This window comes from Coregonus clupeaformis, chromosome 21 (genome assembly GCF_020615455.1).
Source record: "Coregonus clupeaformis isolate EN_2021a chromosome 21, ASM2061545v1, whole genome shotgun sequence".
In the NCBI taxonomy this organism is placed as follows: Eukaryota; Metazoa; Chordata; class Actinopteri; order Salmoniformes; family Salmonidae; genus Coregonus; species Coregonus clupeaformis.
The window spans coordinates 8,083,792-8,107,166 of record NC_059212.1 but is presented as its reverse complement, the minus strand read 5'-3'; the positions used below and the strand labels follow the sequence as shown (position 1 = coordinate 8,107,166).

The 23,375-nt window shown below is 45.8% G+C and overlaps 1 protein-coding gene across 2 annotated transcripts in view; it reads left to right on the top strand.

The window, feature by feature from the left end:
- The window catches only part of LOC121532896 (serine/threonine-protein phosphatase 2A 55 kDa regulatory subunit B beta isoform), a 55,693-nt gene that overhangs the window by 9,662 nt on the left and 22,656 nt on the right, over positions 1 to 23,375 (top strand). The window contains exon 1 of one of the 2 annotated variants that reach the window (XM_041838701.1): positions 7,978 to 8,721. The exons of the other annotated variant lie outside the window; for it this stretch is intronic. Within the exon in view, the coding sequence (XP_041694635.1) occupies positions 8,652 to 8,721 (70 nt within the window). The 5' untranslated portion in view covers positions 7,978 to 8,651. Of the gene's footprint in view, positions 1 to 7,977; positions 8,722 to 23,375 lie in introns of those variants that run through there. 2 annotated transcript variants of the gene reach the window in all.

Sequence of the window (23,375 nt, the reverse complement as noted above, 5' to 3'; positions counted from 1 at the left end):
CTGCAAAAGGGGGGACCAACTCCATATTAATGCTCATGATTTTGGAATGAGATGTTACATCCAAAACGTTCCTGATAGTTTGGTTAATGTCTCCCAACCACAACTGAAATAACATTAATTTCTGTATTACTTTATACTGTTGGTCTAACGTTTGCTCCGTTTGGTGGGTGTGGCTTGAAGCAATGAGTGACGTATTTGAATGGCAGCAGGGCATTTTGAACCCACAACCCAACCCCTCCCCTCCCATTTTTCAACAGGTCGTTCAGAACATCACTGTTTCCGTTTAATCAAACGTGCATTACGTTTTTTTATACTGAACGCAGCCGCTCTGGTGACTTTTCTACTCCAAAATTAACTAAAATAAAATTGTCCCCTCCAGAAATGAGCCTACCAACATATTGGTCCATATTATCCATCTGGTGTGTTATTTAGCAATAAGCATTATCACCTGTAGCCCAACTATGCAGCATAGTGGCTAAAATTAAATGGGCTGAAGCATGGGGTTGCCCATCGGTATCTATGCTAATCATTAGCTAGATCAGTGCTCCCCAAATGTTTTCTATCATGGCCCCCTTTCATCATGGGGGAACATCATAGATGCACATCTAGTCACTTCGCAATAGAAACTTTCTCCATTTGAAAACTATCCTTTTTTATATAATTCTTATTCGTGCTTATGAATTTACAATGTTAAATGTGACTGTACTTCATTATTTGTTAACTTCTTGTTAAAGAAGGGAGAGGAGATAAGCTCCGTTTTTTACAAGCCACAGCCTCTGAAAACCCCGCCAAGCCTAAAGCACCATTTGCGGCAGGGGGAGATCCAATCATAACTGAGGAATTGAGCAGTACTGTGTAGTGTAAAGCCACAGAAAGCCAGTAGCTACTGGTGGGAAAATAATTTCAAATTCATCATTCTGTGCACGTTTGTGTGTGTGTGTGTGTGTGTGTGTGTGTGTGCGTATATGTGTGTGTGTGTGTGTGTGTGTGGACAGCTTGCCTTCCCTGCGGGCATCAGGAGAGCTCCAGTCTCTGTGATCCACGCTGACAGCTGCTCTAGCAAATGGGATTTTATTGGAGATTACAACATGCCTTGTATCATCTGACAACACAACATAGCCCGACCGTGTGGCTGATGTACAGAATACACTAACATGATTTCAACTATTAATTGATCATGCTCTCTAGAACGTGGTGCTTCTCATTTCATTCTCTTTTAACATCTTAGCTTGTGACAAACTGGGGAGCTTTCCAAGGTCCTGAAGCTTGCGTGCCGCTGCGCTGTAGGTGGAACGGGGAAGTGTCCTGGACCCGTAATTCATAAATTGTTCATGAATTGGTAACGGATTAGAATGTGCAATATAGATGTAGAGGCCCATCCCATGAGCCCTGACTTGCAGCAACATGTTAGTAACATAAAATTAACCAGGCTGATTTGTGTCCCAAATGGCACCCTATTTAGTGCACTACTTTTAGGAAGGGCTCTGGTCAAAAGTAGTGCACTCTATAGGGAATAGGGTGCCATTTGGGACATAGACAATAATCTTTATGCTCTTCAGTCTCCTAATGAGAAATAAACAAGTATCAGCCTCCCTGTTCAGTCCATTAACCCTTCTGTTACAGCATGTTGTGGAGCCTGAACTGTATTAAGACGGAGAGGAGCGGAATGATGACGACGTTCAATCATCTTAATGGTCCAATTACACAGAAATATGTTGTTGTGCTGCATAGCAATGGTTGCCCCTTCACCGGCAGTTACCTAGCAACCAGAGAGGTTACATACAGAGCACGTTGCGGAATAGCTGTACTCATACAGCAATGACTACATTAAAATTGAATAAATGTGTCACTGTTTTTGCTGTTAACTACATGCTGACTTTAAAGGAGGCGATTTTGAATGTGTGTGTGTGTGTGTGTGCGGGCGTGTTTATGCTTGCAAGTGTGTGCATAGCCTACACATGTGTCTGTTAGTGTGCCCTCAAGGTCAGGGAATAATTTAAATCGGCCAGTTTTCCTAGGAAAGGTTTCCACTAATCTTAGAACATACATTTCAATTAATTAATTATCAGGGGAGAGAGAAGAAGGGGAAGCGAGAGGAGGTGTTAGGGGAAGGGAGAGGGGGTGTTAGGGGAGGGAGAAGGGGTCTTAGGAGAGGAAGAGGGGGTGTTAGGGGAGGGGAGAGGAGGTGTTAGGGGGAGAGAGGGAGTGTTAGGGGAGGGAGAGGGGGCGTGTTAGGGGAGGGAGAGGGGGTGTTAGGGGAGGGAGAGGGGGATGTTAGGGGAGGGAGAGGGGGTGTTAGGGGAGAGAGGGAGTGTTAGGGGAGGGAGAGGGGGGCATGTTAGGGGAGGGAGAGGGGGTGTTAGGGGAGGGAGAGGGGGAGTGTTAGGGGAGGGAGAGGGGGTGTTAGGGGAGGGAGAGGGGGTGTTGGGATAGGGGGTGTTAGGGGAGGGAGAGGGGGCGTGTTAGGAGAGGGAGAGGGGGTGTTAGGAGAGGGAGAGGGGGGTGTCAGGGGAGGGAGAGTGGGTGTCAGGGGAGGGAGAGGGGTGTCAGGGAGGGAGAGGGGTGTTAGGGGAGGGAGAGGGGGTGTCAGGGGAGGGAGAGGAGGTGTTAGGGGAGGGAGAGGGGGTTGTCAGGAGGGAGAGGGGGGCGTGTTAGGAGAGGGGGGTGTTAGGGGAGGGAGAGGGGGCGTGTTAGGAGAGGGGGTGTCAGGGGAGGAGAGGAGGAGTGTTAGGGGGAGGGAGAGGGGGTGTCAGGGGAGGGAGAGGGGGGTGTCAGGGAGGGAGAGGGGGGTGTTAGGGGGAGGGAGAGGGGGTGTCAGGGGAGGGAGAGGGGGTGTTAGGGGAGGGAGAGGGGGTGTCAGGGGAGGGAGAGGGGGGTGTTAGGAGAGAGGGAGGGGGTGTTAGGAGAGGGAGAGGGAGAGGGGGTGTTAGGGGAGGGAGAGGGGTTGTTAGATGGAGGGAACATTAGAGAGAGATCGAGAGAGCATTAGAGAAAGAGAGAAGGAGCGATAGAGAGATGGAGCGTTAGACTCATCCTGTAATTGGAACGACATGAAGAGTAAACCCTGCTGTTAGGGACCGACGTCCTTCAGGCTTGATTTAATACACTCAACCACAACTACTGTATGTTGTTTGGTATGCGTGTGTGTTTGTGTGTGAGTTGGGTTGCTATAGGGCTAATTCTACCTGCTCTGTCCTTGCAATGGAGGACAAGTGGGTGACACGCTCTCCAATTCTGGAGGCCCTTAAGCATCTCCTATAAGACCTGTTAGTCTGTAAAACACTGACTGACTGACACATGGGTGGGGTTGGTCTGCAGACAGGTCTGCCTCTCTATCTCCCCTAGAAGCAGACTGGTGGACAGAGGAGAGGTGGAAGAGGGGAGAACGGCTTAGACACAGGGCTAGGGAGAGGGGAGAACGGCTTAGAGACAGGGCTAGGGAGAGGGGAGACAGGCTTAGAGACAGGGCTAGGGAGAGGGGAGAACGGCTTAGACACAGGGCTAGGGAGAGGGGAGAACGGCTTAGACACAGGGCTAGGGAGAGGGGAGACAGGGGCTAGGGAGAGGGGAGACAGGCTTAGAGACAGGGCTAGGGAGAGGGGAGAACGGCTTAGACACAGGGCTAGGGAGAGGGGAGAACGGCTTAGACACAGGGCTAGGGAGAGGGGAGAACGGCTTAGAGACAGGGCTAGGGAGAGGGGAGACAGGCTAGGGAGAGGGGAGACAGGCTTAGAGACAGGTCTAGGGAGAGGGGAGAAGGTCTAGGGAGAGGGGAGACAGGCTTAGACACAGGGCTAGGGAGAGGGGAGAACGGCTTAGAGACAGGTCTAGGGAGAGGGGAGAACGGCTTAGAGACAGGTCTAGGTAGAGGGGAGAAGGTCTAGGGAGAGGGGATAATGGTTTAGAGGCAAGGCTGGGGAGCGGTAAACAGGGACACCTGGTTAAGTGACAAGGAAAAGAGTCTGGGCGAAACAGGGTGAGTAAAGAAGTGGAAAGGTGAGTGAGAGGCAGTATTTGTGTCATTAAAGCAGTAGCATTTATCTGACGTTTTGGCTTCTGGCTTCCACACTTTCGTTATACAGGCCAATTATCTGCCTCTGCTTTTCACTGCCTTTCCTTAATCTCTCTGTCTCTCCATCTCTCTCTCCCTATCTTTCGCTCTCTCTCTGTCTCACTGGATTTTACCATTCTCTCTTTAAATGTATTCTCTCCCCCCCTCTCTCTACCAAAGCCACCTGCATTCTACCCACTTGCCACTTCCCAAGTGGAACCATAATCGTCCAACCAACCAGCCTTCACTTCACTGACTCTACTATTTCCATTGTCTCCTAGTGGTTCTAATTCATTTCAATCAAATCCTGTTGTTATTCAACCGACACAAAGAAGACTTGAGTCTTTGTTAGTAACACTCCATGACTGAACACAGTGGTCTGTCCTCCTGTTTAAATAATGATAAAGTTGTCCTATTTCAGTGGAGATGCTCCACTGACCACTCAGATAGAGTTTAAGCTGAAGATAGGTGGCTTTGAACACAGATTTCATTAGAAGAGCAGGAGAGTGTAAATATGTAACCATTCTTCCTTACATCAGAACACAGAGCTTCCCAGTGCTCCAGTTGTCTTCATTATAGCTCTGCATGGGTAATGCATTGTAATGTATTCAGTATAGTGGTGTGTGTGTATGTGTGTGTGGGATGGGTAATGCACTGTAATGTATTCAGGTGGAGGCTGGGGCGCTAGTGGGGTGTAACATAGCATGTGATGGAGACAGAGGAGATGTTTCTGGTATGAAGAGCATCTCTCTCCCACAGCCACGTATCCATTAGCACTGAAGCAGGGGATTGCATGTGCAAATTTAGAAGCTGCAGCAGACGTAAAAAATGTGTGGTGTTTTGGACCCCCTTGGTGGCTCCTCCCTACTGCCGCTCCTCCTTTATGTGGCTCCTCCTTTATGTGGCTCCTCCTTTATGTGGCTCCTCCCTACAGCAGCTCCTCCTTTATGTGGCTCCTCCTGCATCAATTCCGAATGGTTAAAGCTGCGATATGTAACTTTTTTGGCGACCTGACCAAATTCACATAGAAATGTGTGTTATAGATCTGGCAAGTCTAGGAAACAGTCGATCTGTTCTATGTTCACTATTTCTATGCTTCAGTTCTTAAATTTTGGTTTTGTACAACAGCTTCAAACAGCTGAAAATACAATATTTTTGGTTATGGAAAACATATTTCACAGCGGTTTAGATGATACAATTATTCTTTACACTATACTTGCTTGCTTTGTCACATAAACTGAAATTAGGCAAACTATTAGAATTTTAGCAACCAGGAAATGGCGGAGTGATTTCTGCATAGTGCATCTTTAAGTTAAGGTTTGGGTTAGAAAACAACAACAACAACAACAACAACAACAACAAAACGAGTGTCTAGCACTGGGATTGAACATGTGACCCTCATATGCCGGAGTTTGCGGCTTCCGCCCTTCCGCCGTCCCCGTCCACATAGCCCTAGCAAAACCCAGGTCTAGTTAGTGGTAATAGTGCTCACCGCTGCCCCTAGTGGCGGGTTTTTAAGGCATCTCCCGACATCCTCGGGACATGGACGGACGTCCAATTTCGAAGTGAATCTTGAGCGACCTGGCTGCAAATGGGCCCATGGATTACATGTGTATTGACAAAATGCAGACACACACACATGCACGCAAATGCACGAACATACGTGCACACACACACACACACACACACACACACACACAGACACACAGACACACAGACAAATATGCACGCATACACACACACACACACACACACACACACACTTCTTCTTCTTCGGTAGTCCATCGTATCCGATGATGACTTCCACTTCTGAGTTACCGGTGAATTCTTTGGTGACTGTAGAGTCCAATCCAAGATCCACAAACTTTATTGCAGGTGGGGCATGTGCAGTCTGTGTTGGTGGGGGCAGCATGGTTTTAGTCTCAGTCTGTGTTGGTGGGGGCATGGTTGTATGTCTCAGTCTGTGTTGGTGGGGGCAGGCATGGTTGTATGTCTCAGTCTGTGTTGGTGGGGGCAGGCATGGTTGTATGTCTCAGTCTGTGTTGGCGGGGGCAGGCATGGTTGTAGTCTCAGTCTGTGTTGGCGGGGGCAGGCATGGTTGTAGTCTCAGTCTGTGTTGGTGGGGGCAGCATGGTTGTAGTCTCAGTCTGTGTTGGTGGGGGGCGGAGGTGTAGTCTCAGTCTGTGTTGGGGGGGCAGCATGGTTGTATGTCTAGTTTCTGGTTGTATGTCTCAGTCTGTTGGTGGGGGCAGGCATGGTTGTACTCAGTCTGTTTGCGGGGCATTTTCAGTCTGTGTGGTGGGAGCATGGTTCTGCTGTTTGGTGGGGCAGGCATGGTTGATGTCTCAGTCGTGGTGTTGGTTTGGGGCTTGGGGGCGCATGGTTGTATGTCTCAGTCTGTGTTGGTGGGGGCAGCATGGTTGTATGTCTCCTGAGCTGTTTTTGCAGTTTCTTTGTGCTCCTCTCCTTCTCCCACCTCTGTACACCGCTCTGGCAGAGCTGCCGCCAGGTGGAACGGTCAGCAGCAGCATCCTCTAGGTCTGTGGGTTTGATGTTGCACTTCTTCAGCGACGTTTTGAGCTGGTCCTTGTAGAGCTTCATCTGCCCCCCTGCAGACCGCCGGCTAAGGTGTAGCTGGCCATACAGGATCTTCCGTGTCAAGCGCTCCTGAGACATTCTAATGACATGCCCAAGCCAGCGCAGTTTGGTGTTGGGTGACCATGGCCTCCATACTCTTGCAGATGGTCTTAGCAAGTATTTCTGTATGGGGCACACGGTCGCACCAGGTGATTCCCAGGATGCGCTGCAGGCATCCTATGTGGAATCGCTCAAGCTGCTTGTTGTGGCGACTGGAGGTGACCCAGGCTTCACAGCTGTAAAGCAGTGTGGTGATGCAGACGGCTTGGTAGACAGCAACTTTGGTGTGGAGGTGGAGATCCCAGTTTTGGAAGACCCTGCGTCTGAGTTTCCCAAAGGCAGCTGATGCTTGCTTGATCCTATTTTGAATTTCGAAGTCGAGAGGACGCTGCCCAGGTATTTGAAGGACTGGACTATTGCCAGTGATTTGTGTTCAATGGTGAAGACAGGCATGGTGGGTGGAGGGCTGGATCTCCATTGGCAGACCACCTCTGTCTTGGTGGTATTGATAGACAGTCCCATCCTACTATAGACCCTCACAGCCACTACAAGGACGGTCTTCCGGAGTGTGGGCCACAAGAGCACAGTCATCAGCATACTGCAGCTCAAGAACCCGCTCCGTCAATACCTTGGTGGTTGCTTGGAGCCTCCTGATGTTGAATAGGTTACACACATACACACACACACACACACATTGGGGGATTATAAAGGGTAGTGTGTGTGTGTGTATGTGTGAGGGGAAGTCCCAGTGGTGATTGATATTAGATCCAGAAAGACCTGGCGCCAACAGCATCTCAACTTAATCTAATTAATCAGACTGGCTGCTGCACTCATCCTTCATCATCTCGGTCTCTCTCTTTCCCCTCTCTCAATGTCTCTCTGTCTCTCGCTCTCTCTCTCTCTCATTCTCAGTCTCTCCCTCTACCCCACCTCCCAACTCTTCTGATCCATATCTTTCTTCCTCTGTATCTTTAGCCTCCTCTCACCCTCATCACTCTCTCTCCTCAATGTCTTCCTCTATCTCCTGCTGTCTATAGGCCTACAACATTAACAATGTATTTGCTAAATCAGTGAGCCCATTCCTTAATGTCACTGGCATTAATTTTAATGCTGGATCTGTACAATGTCTGATCTGCTTGTCATCTTGAGTCATTCATAATTCATGATTTTCTGACTGACCATTGCCAGTAGGCTGCACTGTGGTGGTTCGAGTAAACGTCACAGCGAGCGTTCAAAACGCGTTTTCGCGTGTAGTTTTGAAGATCTAGCTCGCGGCAATCTGTATTGGGAGGAGCTGGTGCTAAAGCGGCGCGTCAGGGATACTGCCGCCTCAGTCCATATGCGCACCAATGACTCGGGCGCGCCGCACCAGAGTTTCTTCTGTTCGAGGAGAGAAGACGAGGAGGACTTTGCTTGGTGAACGAAAATAACGAAAAAGCGAAGTGGCACTCTGATCTGCAACCGAGGAGGCTGGCAGGGAAACGGTGGAATGATTTTAGCCAGCCAGGCTTGACGCATAATTCCGCCAAGCTGTTCGAGAGAGAGAGTCTTGCCTGCTTCAACTCAAATCCTCACCAGAGAAGATTTACCGAGGACTGCTGTCTGATTCACACGCCCTCATAACGGGGAATGCCAATTTATTTGACCCATTCCACTGCATAGCAAAGGAGGTGGCACTATATGAAGACATGGTGATCATTTGAAACTACAAAGGCTATTTTCGTCTTTTTGTAAAGACACAATTGTAAAGCTCTGTCACTGCATAGGCTAAAACCCCTATTTGATGAGCACCGAGACGTGGACGGAACTTGCCAATATGGCTATTTGATCATTCCGTTATAGCTACCGGAGAGTTGGAGTCATGATGACAGCACTCCTGCTGGTCTCGCGGCCCGCCTGCTGCTGATGTTAACGTCTAGGATGTCTTTAACGGTCTCAGGATCCAGAACCAACCGATTTATCAATGGAGGAGGAGAGTGACACCCGCAAGATCAACAACAGCTTCCTACGCGACCAAAACTATGCCACTGAAGGTATGCAATGAAAAACAAGCTAGGCTATTCTTCACCACATATTTACACTGTTCGGTTTATTTCATAGAGTATGTAGGGTAGCCTACAATGCTAGATTTTACATAAACTGTACTTTAAAGAAGGCCGAGTATTCCGCATATCGGTCATGATGAGGGATTGATTGACTAATGCCCATCAGAAGAATACTTAGTGACATTATACTGTCCCGACCCGGACCCATATCGATCTTGGGTGGTGTCATGTAGCATACCGATTGCTTTGGATGCGCATTTACGGAGGGTGGCGGTCTACTGGTCTGGCCTACTCCCTAGCCACTGGGCACACACTGGTTGAATCAACGTTGTTTCCACATCATTTCAATGGAATTACGTGGGGTGGGGGGTGGGATCATTCCAGAAAGTCTGACTGGTTTTAGCACCATGGGCAGCGTACAGGCTCCTACAGTGCTGTGCCTGGCTGTGTCTGCCTCTCTGTCTGGCTAATTCATTAGTCCAGTGATTTACTGATATCATTAAGTCCCATCATTAGACTGATCTAATTAACGATGTTAGCCCCAGTCACTGATCACTTCTATTGATTAACCAGGACTAACTGATGCTAATGTAGCTGATGCTGTGAGACTAACCAGTTGGAACCAGTCTGATTGTGAGATATCTAACCACATGAAGCGAAACAGAATGGTGAGCATAGTCCTCTGTCTGGTTCAACAAGGCTATGTGAAACCAGTCTCTGGTCCCCAATGGAAGGATGAATGGTAGCATCTCCCTAGGACCCGTCTGGAGATCCAACCTTTCCACCTCTTGTCGCCCTGCATCTCCTGCATCAGAACCTCCCTAACAGAGTCTCTTTTTGTCACTCAATTCAATTCAAAGGGCTTTATTGGCATGGGAAACATGTGTTTACATTGTGGAATAGACAACAAGGGAAATAAACAATCAGAAATTAACATTAAACATTACACTCACAGAAGTTGTAAAATGATATAGACATTTCAAATGTTATATTATTGGCTATGTACAGTGTTGTAAGAATGTGAAAATAGTTGAAGTATGAAAGGGAAAATGAAGAAACAGATAAACATGGGTTGTATTTACAATGGTGTTTGTGCGCCACTTTTCTTGTGGTAACAGGTCACAAATATTGCTACTGTGGTGGCACACTGTGGTATTTCACCCAATAGATATGGGAGTTTATCAAGATTGGATTTGTTTTCAAATTCTTTGTGGGTCTGTGTAATCTGAGGGAAATATACAGTGGCAAGAAAAAGTATGGGAACCCTTTGGAATTACCTGGATTTCTGCATAAATTGGTCATAAAATTTGATCTGATATTCATCTAAGTCACAACAATAGACAACCCCAGTGTGCTTAAACTAATAACACACAACTTATTGTATTTTTCTTGTCTATATTGAATACATAATTTAAACATTCACAGTGTAGGTTGGAAAAAGTATGTGAACCCCTAGGCTAATGACTTCTCCAAAAGATAATTGGAGTCAGGAGTCAGCTAACCTGGAGTCCAATCAATGAGACAAGATTGGAGATGTTGGTTAGAGCTGCCCTGCCCTATAAAAAACACTCACCAAATTTGAGTTTGCTATTCACAAGAAGCATTGCCTGATGTGAACCATGCCTCGAACAAAATAGATCTCAGAAGACCTAAGATGAAGAATTGTTGACTTGCATAAAGCTGGAAAGGGTTACAAAAGTATCTCTAAAAGCCTTGATGTTCATCAGTCCACATTAAGACAAATTGTCTATAAATGGAGAAAGTTCAGCACTGTTGCTACTCTCCCTAGGAGTGGCCGTCCTGCAAAGATGACTGCAAGAGCACAGCGCAGAATGCTCAATGAGGTTAAGAAGAATCCTAGAGTGTCAGCTAAAGACTTACAGAAATCTCTGGAACATGCTAACATCTCTGTTGACGGGTCTACGATACGTAAAACACTAAACAAGAATGGTGTTCATGGGAGGACACCACGGAAGAAGCCACTGCTGTCCAAAAAAACCCCATTGCTGCACGTCTGAAGTTTGCAAAATAGCACCTGGATGTTCCACAGCGCTACTGGCAAAATATTCTGTGGACAGATTAAACTAAAGTTGAGTTGTCTGGAAGGAACACACGTGTGGAGAAAAAAAGGCACAGCACACCAACATCAAAACCTCATCCCAACTGTAAAGTATGGTGGAGGGAGCATCATGGTTTGGGGCTGCTTTGCTGCCTCAGGACCTGGACAGCTTGCTATCATCGACGGAAAAATGAATTCCCAAGTTTATCAAGACATTTTGCAGGAGAATATAAGGCTATCTGTCCGCCAATTGAAGCTCAACAGAAGTTGGGTGATGCAACAGGACAATGACCCAAAACACAGAAGTAAATCAACAACAGAATGGCTTCAACAGAAGAAAATACTCCTTCTGGAGTGGCCCAGTCAGAGTCCTGACCTCAAACCAATTGAGATGCTGTGGCATGACCTCAAGAGAGCGGTTCACACCAGACATCCGAAGAATGGACTGATGAACATACAATGGCGCTGGAGGAGATGGCTGTCGTTTGTGTTTTGTAACTTATTTTGTACATAATGTTTCTGCCACCGTCTCCTATGACCGAAAAGAGCTTCTGGATATCAGGACAGTGATTACTCACCTCCTACTGGACCAATATTTTTTCTTTAATGAGTCGGACGCGAAGGATTTACTTCAGACACCCGACAAGGCCCAAATCCCCGTAATTCGCATGAAGAAGAGACAGAGATATCGGGGATGTAGGTCGGGGTGCCTTGTAAGGATCCGACGGTGAGTGGGTAATCTGCCTCTACCATCAGTCCTATTGGCCAACATACAATCATTGGATAATAAAATGGATGAGCTCCGATCAAGAATATCCTACCAACGGGACATTAAAAACTGTAATATCTTATGTTTCACAGAGTCGTGGCTGAACGATGACATGGATATCATACAGCTGGTGGGGTTTTCGGTGCATCGGCAAGATAGAACAGCTGCCTCCAGTAAGACAAGGGGTGGCGGTCTGTGTACACAGCTGGTGCACAAAATCTAATATTAAGGAAGTCTTGAGGTTTTGCTCGCCTGAGGTAGAGTATCTTATGATAAGCTGTAATACCAACACTATTTACAAAGAGAGTTTTCATCTATATTTTTCTTAGCTGTCTATTTACCACCACAAACCAATGCTGGCACTAAGACCGCACTCAACGAGCTGTATAAGGCCATAAGCAAACAAGAAAATGCTCATCCAGAGGCGGCGCTCCTAGTGGCCAGGGACTTTAATGCAGGGAAACTAAAATCCGTTTTACATCATTTCTACCAGCATGTTAAATGTGCAACCAGAGGAAAATAAACTCTAGACCATCTTTATTCCACACACAGAGATGCGTACAAAGCTCTCCCTCGCCCTCCATTTGGCAAATCTTACCATAATTCTATCCTCCTGATTCCTGCTTGCAAGCAAAAACTAAAGTAGGAAGTACCAGTGACTCACTCAATACAGAAGTGGTCAGATGCCGCAAATGCTAAGCTACAGGACTGTTTTGCTAGCACAGACTGGAATATGTTCTGGGATTCTTCCGATGGCATTGAGGAGTATACCACATCAGTCACTGGCTTCATCAATAAGTGCATTGATGACGTCGTCCCCACAGTGACCGTACGTACATACCCCAACCCGAAGCCATGGATTACAAGCAACATCCGCACTGAGCTAAAGGGCAGAGCTGCCGCTTTCAAGGAGTGGGACTCTAACCCGGACGCTTATAAGAAATCCCGCTATGCTTTTCAAAGAACCATCAAACAGGCAAAGAGTCAATACAGGACTAAGATTGAATCCTACTACACCGGCTCCTACGCTCGTCGAATGTGGCAGAGCTTGCAAACTATTACGGACTACAAAGGGAAGAACAGCCACGAGCTGCCCAGTGACACGAGCCTACCAGACGAGCTAAATTACTTCTATGCTTGCTTCGAGGAAAGCAAAACTGAAGCATGCATGAGAGCATCAGCTGTTCCGGACGACTGTGTGATCACGCTCTCCGTAACCGATGTGAGTAAGACCTTTAAACAGGTCAACATTCACAAGGTCGCAGGGCCAGACGGATTACCAGGACGTGTACTCCGAGCATACGCTGACCAACTGGCAAATGTCTTCACTGACATTTTCAACCTGTCCCTGACTGAGTCTGTAATACCAATATATTTCAAGCAGACCACCATAGTCCCTGTGCCCAAGAACACTAAGGTAACCTGCCTAAATGACTACCGACCCGTAGCACTCACATCTGTAGCCATGAAGTGCTTTGAAAGGCTGGCTCACATCAACACCATTATCCCAGAAACCCTAGACCCACTCCAATTTGCCTACCGCCCCAACAGATCCACAGATGATGCAATCTCTATTGCACTCCACACTGCCCTTTCCCAGGATAGGTAACAACACATCTGCCATGCTGATCCTCAACACGGGGGCCCCTCAGGGGTGTGTGCTCAGTCCCCTCCTGTACTCCCTGTTCACCCATGATTGCATAGCCAAGCACGACTCCAACACCATCATCAAGTTTGCCTACGACATAACAGCGGTAGGCCTGATCACTGACAACGATGAGACAGCCAATAAGGAGGAGTTCAGAGACCTGGCCCTGTGGTGCCAGGATAACAACCTCTCCCTCAACATGATCAAGACAAAGTAGATGATTGTGGACTACAGGAAAAGGAGGACTGAGCATGCCCCCATTCTCATCGACGGGGCTGTAGTGGAGCAGGTTGAGAGCTTCAATTTCCTTGGTGTCCACATCACCAACAAACTATCATGGTCCAAACACACCAAGACAGTCGTGAAGAGGGCACGACAAAGCCTATTCCCCCTCAGGAGACTGAAAAGATTTGGCATGGGTCCTCAGATCCTTAGAAAGTTCTACAGCTGCACCATCGAGAGCATCCTGACCGGTTGCATCACCCCCTGGTATGGCAACTGCTCGGCCTCCGACCGCAGGGCAACACAGAGGGTGGTGCGTACGGCCCAGTTCATCACTGGGGCCAAGCTTCCTGCCATCCAAGACCTCTATACCAGGCAGTGTCAGAGGAAGGCCCTAAAAATTGGCAAAGATTCCAGCCACCCTAGTCATAGACTGTTCTCTCTGCTACCGCACAGCAAGCGTACCAGAGTTATTTTTCTGTTTTTTCTTCTTTTTTCTTTTTACTTATTTATTTTTTACTTAACACTTATTTTTCTTAAAACCGCATTGTTGGTTAAGGGCTTGTAAGTAAGCATTTCACTGTAAGGTCTACACCTGTTGTATTCGGCGCATGTGACAAATGTGATTTGATTTGATATTGACGAACTGAAACAGTTTTGTAAAGAGGAATGGTCCAAAATTCCTCCTGACTGTTGTGCAGGTCTGATCCGCAACTACAGAAAGCCTGTGGTTGAGGTTATTGCTGCCAAAGGAGGGTCAACCAGTTATTAAATCCAAGGGTTCACATGCTTTTCCCACCCTGCACTGTGAATGTTTACAGGGTGTGTTCAGTAAAGACATGAAAATGTATAATTGTTTGTGTTATTAGTTAAACAGACTGTGTTTGTCTATTGTAGTGACAGATGAATATCAGATCAAATTTTATGACCAGTTTATGCAGAAATCCAGCTAATTCCAAAGGGTTCACATACTTTTTTTTGCCACTGTACATACAGTGGGGAAAACAAGTATTTAGTCAGCCACCAATTGTGCAAGTTTTCCCACTTAAAAAGATGAGAGAAGCCTGTAATTTTCATCATAGGTACACGTCAACTATGACAGACAAAATGAGGAAAAAAATTCCAGAAAATCACATTGTAGGATTTTTTATGAATTTATTTGCAAATTATGGTGGAAAATAAGTATTTGGTCAATAACAAAAGTTTCTCAATACTTTGTTATATACCCTTTGTTGGCAATGACACAGGTCAAACGTTTTCTGTAAGTCTTCACAAGGTTTTCACACACTGTTGCTGGTATTTTGGCCCATTCCTCCATGCAGATCTCCTCTAGAGCAGTGATGTTTTGGGGCTGTCGCTGGGCAACACGGACTTTCAACTCCCTCCAAAGATTTTCTATGGGGTTGAGATCTGGAGACTGGCTAGGCCACTCCAGGACCTTGAAATGCTTCTTACGAAGCCACTCCTTCGTTGCCGGGGGTGTTTGGGATCATTGTCATGCTGAAAGACCCAGCCACGTTTCATCTTCAATGCCCTTGCTGATGGAAGGAGGTTTTCACTCAAAATCTCACGATACATGGCCCCATTCATTCTTTCCTTTACACGGATCAGTCGTCCTGGTCCCTTTGCAGAAAAACAGCCCCAAAGCATGATGTTTCCACCCCCATGCTTCACAGTAGGTATAGTGTTCTTTGGATGCAACTCAGCATTCTTTGTCCTCCAAACACGACAAAGTTGAGTTTTTACCAAAAAGTTCTATTTTGGTTTCATCTGACCATATGACATTCTCCCAATCCTCTTCTGGATCATCCAAATGCACTCTAGCAAACTTCAGACGGGCCTGGACATGTACTGGCTTAAGCAGGGGGACACGTCTGGCACTGCAGGATTTGAGTCCCTGGCGGCGTAGTGTGTTACTGATGGTAGGCTTTGTTACTTTGGTCCCAGCTCTCTGCAGGTCATTCACTAGGTCCCCCCCGTGTGGTTCTGGGATTTTTGCTCACCGTTCTTGTGATCATTTTGACCCCACGGGGTGAGATCTTGCGTGGAGCCCCAGATCGAGGGAGATTATCAGTGGTCTTGTATGTCTTCCATTTCCTAATAATTGCTCCCACAGTTGATTTCTTCAAACCAAGCTGCTTACCTATTGCAGATTCAGTCTTCCCAGCCTGGTGCAGGTCTACAATTTTGTTTCTGGTGTCCTTTGACAGCTCTTTGGTCTTGGCCATAGTTGAGTTTGGAGTGTAACTGTTTGAGGTTGTGGACAGGTGTCTTTTATACTGATAACAAGTTCAAACAGGTGCCATTAATACAGGTAACGAGTGGAGGACAGAGGAGCCTCTTAAAGAAGAAGTTACAGGTCTGTGAGAGCCAGAAATCTTGCTTGTTTGTAGGTGACCAAATACTTATTTCCCACCATAATTTGCAAATAAATTCATAAAAAATCCTACAATGTGATTTTCTGGATTTTTTTTCTCAATTTGACTGTCATAGTTGACGTGTACCTATTATGAAAATTACAGGCCTCTCTCATCTTTTTAAGTGGGAGAACTTGCACAATTGGTGGCTGACTAAATACTTTTTTCCCCCACTGTATGTCTCTCTTTCTCTCTCTGGACAAACATGAGACCTCTCTATGGACCGACAGAGAGAGGGAGAGAGAGAGTGGGTGGGTGGGGGTTAATCCAGGTGATAAATAAAGGGTGTATCTCCTCAGCTTTAGAGGACTGTCTGTCTCGTCCGTGTGGAAGATCCCCATCTTTGTGTTTTTATAGCTTCAATTTATGGTTGATTGTCAAGCCTAATAACTCATTATAGAGACTGTGTGTGTATGTATGTATGTATGTATGTATGTATGTATGTGTGTGTGTGTGTGTGTGTGTGTGTGTGTGTGTGTGTGTGTGAGAGTTAAGGGTTTTACAGCAGTATAGAGCAGTCTGCATCAGGGATCAGCCGGTGAGTGTCTGTGTTCATTCTCCTCTCTGGCCTCTCACATCATAAATCCACTATACTAGACACACACACACACACACACACACACACACACACACACACACACACACATATTTTTGACACTTATCCTTTCTTATGTCTTATTGTTGTTGCATTGTCCAGAAGGCATTTCATTGTACGTGTATACCATGTATATCCCGTACATACGACTAATAACACTTGAAACGTAGGTCCCAGCTGAGGTCAGATCAGGTGTTGGTTATAGTTCCCTCACGCACTCACAGCTCATTTTTATTATGTAACATTTTAATGATGTCACACGCTGACCTTTAGTTTGCACCAATCCCACGCCTCAGTGGGTTGTGTGTGTGGTGTGTGGTATCCAAGAGGTGTTCCCATAGGGACCCATGTGATCCCAATACCACAATGACTTGCAGGAGGTCAAACTGGGAATGTGTTTTTGCTGAATGAGAGAAGAAACGTCCTATCATCGATCACACCTTGAAATGTCTCATGAACATTCTACTAATACTGTTCTACTGCTTTTCAATTCATGAACATTGGATGGACTGCGAGATGGAATATATACTTTTTCCTGCATAATGGAGACAGATAGAAAGCCTAAGTTTTCATCTCATCGCTCTGGGTTGGAAAGAAAGGCCTCCAGGGGCTGTGAAGACTGAGCAAAGGAGCCTGGGGAAAATAGAAAATTCCAGCATACAGATGACATGTTGCTAATAGTGATAGGATGGATGGCGCCTCGCTGTGTGTGTCGTGTGGCGTGTGGCGTGTGTGCAGTGTGGGGTTAATGGACTGTGACACTCCTGCTACATGTCTTCATGTCACCTCACTATAGACAACCACAACTACACTATAGACAACCACACTATAGACAACCACACTATAGACAACCACACTATAGACAACCACACTATAGACAACCACAACCACACTATAGACAACCACCATACTGCTTGTCATTTTGGCACTGAACCTTTGATGTTGGCGTGGACTTTTTTGCAGATATTTTATTAATGTTCGGAATTTATCAAAGGGCCAGTCTAAATGAATAAACGGGCCGGATCTGTCCCGCGGGCCGCCAGTTGAATAGCCTTGATATAGGGAATAGGGTGCCATTTGGGTAGCAATATGACAATTTCCCTGTGACCAGGAGGCAGGGAGCTGTAGGACTCAACTACAGGATTGACATAGATTTTTGTCCCTTTAAATGTAGCCATTGGAACAATGACCTTAATATTTAAACTGGGACGCTGTAATCTTTCTCTCTCTCTCTCTCTCTCTCTCTCTCTCTCTGTCTCTCTCTCTCTCTCTCTCTCTCTCTCTCTCTCTCTCTCTCTCTGTGTATTTGTTTGCTGAATTTTAATACAGTGGAGAAGCTGGCCAGACACAATCCCAGTAAGGGTCTGTATGAGAGGAGGAGGAGGAGAGGAGGCTGAGAGGAGGAGAGGAGGCTGAGAGGAGGAGGAGGAGAGGAGGCTGAGAGGAGGAGGAGGAGAGGAGGCTGAGAGGAGGAGGAGGAGGAGAGGAGGCTGAGAGGAGGAGGAGAAGAGTGTAGTGCAGAAACACCCTGTGCCAAGGCATGAAATGACTTAGCCTTTCTCTCTGTCTATCTCTGCCCCAGGGCTGAATCCATTATTCATGAGAAAGCACTCTCAAAATGTTATGCCTCACATTTTAGGAGAGGGCAGGGGGGTTAGGGGTGGGCAACACATTACAGAGGGTTTGTGTGTGTGTGTGCCTGCATGTGTGTATGTAGTGTATAGTGTATGTATTGTATGTATAGTGTATTTATAGTGTATAGTGTGTATAGTGTATATAGTGTATGTATAGTGTATATAGTGTATGTATAGTGTATGTGTAGTGTGTATAGTGTATTTATATTGTATTTATAGTGTATAGTGTATGTATATTGTATAGTGTATGTACAGTGTATGTATAGTGTATATAGTGTATGTACAGTGTATATGTAGTGTATAGTGTATTTATATTGTATTTATAGTGTATAGTGTGTATAGTGTATATAGTGTATGTGTAGTGTATGTAGTGTATGTATAGTGTATTTATAGTGTGTAGTGTATGTATAGTGTATGTATAGTGTATAGTGTATTTATAGTGTATAGTGTATGTATATTGTATAGTGTATGTAGTGTATGTATAGTGTATAGCGTATGTATGGCGTATGTAGAGTATAATGCCTTTAAAAAGTATTCACACCCCTTGACTTTTTCCACATTTTGTTACGTTACAGCCTTATTCTAAAATTTCCCCTCATCATCAATCTACACACAATACCCCATACTGACAAAGCAAAAACAGGTTTTTAGAAATGTTTGTTAATTTATTAAAAATAGAAAACTGAAATATTACATTTACATAAGTATTCAGACCCTTTACTCAGTTTTTATTTTATTTTACCTTTATTTAACTAGGCAAGTCAGTTAAGAACAAATTATTATTTACAATGAAGGCCTACACCGGCCAAACCCGGACGACGCTGGGCCAATTGTGCACCGCCCTATGGGATTCCCAATCACGGCCGGTTGTAATACAGCCTAGAATCGAACCAGGGGGTCTGTAGTGACGCCTCAAGCACTGAGATGCAGTGCCTTACACCACTGCGCCACTCGGTAGCCCAACAGTACTTTGTTGAAGCACCTTTGGCAGTGATTACAGCATCGAGTCTTCTTGGGTATGGCGCTACAAGCTTGGCACACCTGTATTTGGGGAGTTCCTCCCATTCTTCTCTGCAGATGCTCTCAAGCTCTGTCAGGTTGGATGGGGAGCATTGCTGCATAGCTATTTACAGGTCTCTCCAGAGATGTTAGGTCGTGTTCAAGTCCGTGCTCTGGCTGGGCCACTCAAGGACATTCAGAGACTTGTCCCGAAGCCACTCCTGTGTTGTCTTGGCTGTGTGCTTAGGATCATCTGGACATGGTTCATCAACATCTTCAACAGCCGAAGCTAAGTAGTAACATTAACATGATGTCTTCTAATTGCAGTCGCTGTACTCATAATATACAGGAGAACGATCGCCTTACGGCGAAAATAGCTGTGCTACAAGCCCAGCTTCAGACGCAATCGTTAGGCAAGGGTAATCTCAGTGTAGGAAAGGAAGAAACAGCGTCTGTGCCACCAGTAAGTACAGACAGTAACGTTAGTATAAATCCCCCGCACAGTCCCCGCGGCGGACAACTTTCTCGTGGCTTCTGGAGAAATACTGTTGGAATGCTCAACCGGTGTCGCTCATTCAGCCGACAGAAACCTTCAACCGGTTTTCCCCATTATGTAGCGAGTCGGAGTCTGAGTCTGAGTCTTCTCTAGTCTCTACTCCTCCCGTTACGGGGTCTGAGAGCCGAAGGCTCCCACCATTAGCTCTGACAAATTGAAAACCCTAGTCATTGGCGACTCCATTACCCGCAGTATTAGACTTAAAAGCGAATCACCCAGCGATCATACACTGTTTACCAGGGGGCAGGGCTACCGACGTTAAGGCTAATCTAAAGATGGTGCTGGCTAAAGCTAAAACTGGCGAGTGTAGAGAGTATAGAGATATTGTTATCCACGTCGGCACCACGATGTTAGGATGAAACAGTCAGAGGTCACCAAGTGCAACATAGCTTCAGCGTGTAAATCAGCTAGAAAGATGTGTCGGCATCGAGTAATTGTCTCTGGCCCCCTCCCAGTTAGGGGAAGTGACGAGCTCTACAGCAGAGTCTCAGCACTTAATCGCTGGTTGAAAACTGTTTTCTGCCCCTCCCAAAAGATAACATTTGTGGATAATTGGCCCTCTTTCTGGGACTCACCCCACAAACAGGACCAAGCCCTGACCTGCTGAGGAGTGACGGACTCCATCCTAGCTGGAGGGGTGCTCTCCTCTTATCTACCAACATAGATAGGGCTCTAACTCCTCTAGCCCCACAGTGAAATAGGGTGCAGGCCAGGCAGCAGGCTGTTAGCCAACCTGCCAGCTTAGTGGAGTCTGCCAATAGCACAGTCAGTGTAGTCAGCTCAGCCATACCCATTGAGACTGTGTCTGTGCCTCGACCTAGGTTGGGCAAAACTAAACATGGCGGTGTTCACCCTAGCAATCTTATTAGGATAAAGACCTCCTCCATTCCTGCCATTATTGAAAGAGATCGTGATACCTCACATCTCAAAATAGGGTTACTTAATGTTAGATCCCTCACTTCAAAGGCAGTCATAGTCAATGAACTAATCACTAATCTTGATGTAATTGGCCTGACTGAAACATGGCTTAAGCCTGATGAATTTGCTGTGTTAAATGAGGCCTCACCTCCTGGTTACACTAGTGACCATATTCCCCGTGCATCCCGCAAAGGCGGAGGTGTTGCTAACATTTACGATAGCAAATTTCAATTTACAAAAAAAATAATGGCGTTTTCATCTTTTGAGCTTCTAGTCATGAAATCTATGCAGCCTACTCAATCACTTTTTATAGCTACTGTTTACAGGCCTCCTGGGCCATATACAGCGTTCCTCTCTGAGTTTCCTGAATTCCTATCAGACCTTGTAGTCATAGCAGATCATATTCTAATTTTTGGTGATTTTAATATTCACATGGAGAAGTCCACAGACCCACTCCAAAAGTCTTTCGGAGCCATTATCGACTCAGTGGGTTTTGTCCAACATGTCTCTGGACCTACTCACTGCCACAGTCATACTCTGGACCTAGTTTTGTCCCATGGAATAAATGTTGTAGATCTTAATGTTTTTCCACAAAATCCTGGACTATCGGACCACCATTTTATTACATTTGCAATCGCAACAAATAATCTGCTCAGACCCCAACCAAGGAGCATCAAAAGTCGTGCTATAAATTCTCAAACAACACAAAAATTAATTGATGCCCTTCCAGACTCCTTCTGCCTACCCAAGGACGTCAGAGGACAAAAATCAGTTAACCACTTAACTGAGGAACTCAATTTAACCTTGCGCAATACCCTAGATGCAGTTGCACCCCTAAAAACGAAAAACATTTGTCATAAGAAACTAGCTCCCTGGTATACAGAAAATACCCGAGCTTTGAAGCAAGCTTCCAGGAAATTGGAACGGAAATGGCGCCACACCAAACTGGAAGTCTTCCGACTAGCTTGGAAAGACAGTACCGTGCAGTACCGAAGAGCCCTCACTGCTGCTCGATCATCCTACTTTTCCAACTTAATTGAGGAAAATAAGAACAATCCAAAATTTCTTTTTGATACTGTTGCAAAGCTAACTAAAAAGCAGCATTCCCCAAGAGAGGATGGCTTTCACTTCAGCAGTGATAAATTCATGAACTTCTTTGAGGAAAAGATCATGACCATTAGAAAGCAAATTACGGACTCCTCTTTGAATCTGCGTATTCCTCCAGGGCTTAGCTGTCCTGGATCTGCACAGCTCTGCGAGGGCCTGGGATCGGGAGAGACACTTAAGTGTTTTAGTACTATATCTCTTGACACAATGATGAAAATAATCATGGCCTCTAAACCTTCAAGCTGCATACTGGATCCTATTCCTACTAAACTGCTGAAGGAGCTGCTTCCCTGTGCTTGGCCCTCCTATGTTGAACATAATAAACAGCTCTCTATCCACCGGATGTGTACCAAACTCACTAAAAGTGGCAGTGATAAAGCCTCTCTTGAAAAAGCCAAACCTTGACCCGGAAAATATAAAAAACTATCGGCCTATATCGAATCTTCCATTCCTCTCAAAAATTTTAGAAAAAGCTGTTGCGCAGCAACTCACTGCCTTTCTGAAGACAAACAATGTATACGAAATGCTTCAGTCTGGTTTTAGACCCCATCATAGCACTGAGACTGCACTTGTGAAGGTGGTAAATGACCTTAATGGCGTCAGACCGAGGCTCTGCATCTGTCCTCGTGCTACTAGACCTTAGTGCTGCCTTTGACACCATCGATCACCACATTCTTTTGGAGAGACTGGAAACCCAAATTGGTCTACACGAACAAGTTCTGGCCTGGTTTAGATCCTACCTGTCGGAAAGATATCAGTTTGTCTCTGTGAATGGTCTGTCCTCCGACAAATCAACTGTACATTTCGGTGTTCCTCAAGGTTCCGTTTTAGGACCACTATTGTTTTCACTATATATTTTACCTCTTGGGGATGTTATTCGAAAACATAATGTTAACTTTCACTGCTATGCGGATGACACACAGCTGTACATTTCAATGAAACATGGTGAAGCCCCCAAAATTGCCCTCGCTAGAAGCCTGTGTTTCAGACATAAGGAAGTGGATGGCTGAAAACTTTTTACTTTTAAACTCGGACAAAACAGAGATGCTTGTTCTAGGTCCCAAGAAACAAAGAGATCTTCTGTTAAATCTGACAATTCATCTAGATGGTTGTAAAGTCGTCTCAAATAAAACTGTGAAGGACCTCGGTGTTACTCTTGACCCTGATCTCTCTTTTGACGAACATATCAAGACTGTTTCAAGGACAGCTTTTTTCCATCTACGTAACATTGCAAAAATCAGAAATTTTCTGTCCAAAAATGATGCAGAAAAATTAATCCATGCATTTGTTACTTCTAGGTTAGACTACTGCAATGCTCTATTTTCCGGCTACCCGGATAAAGCACTAAATAAACTTCAGTTAGTGCTAAATACGGCTGCTAGAATCCTGACTAGAACCAAGAAATTTGATCATATTACTCCAGTGCTAGCTTCCCTACACTGGCTTCCTGTTAAGGCAAGGGCTGATTTCAAGGTTTTACTGTTAACCTATAAAGCGTTACATGGGCTTGCTCCTACCTATCTTTCCGAGTTGGTCCTGCCGTACATACCAATACGTACGCTACGGTCACAAGACGCAGGCCTCCTAATTGTCCCTAGAATTTCTAAGCAAACAGCGGGGAGGCAGGGCTTTCTCCTATAGATCTCCATTTTTATGGAACAGTCTGCCTACCCATGTGAGAGACGCAGACTCGGTCTCAACCTTTAAGTCTTTACTGA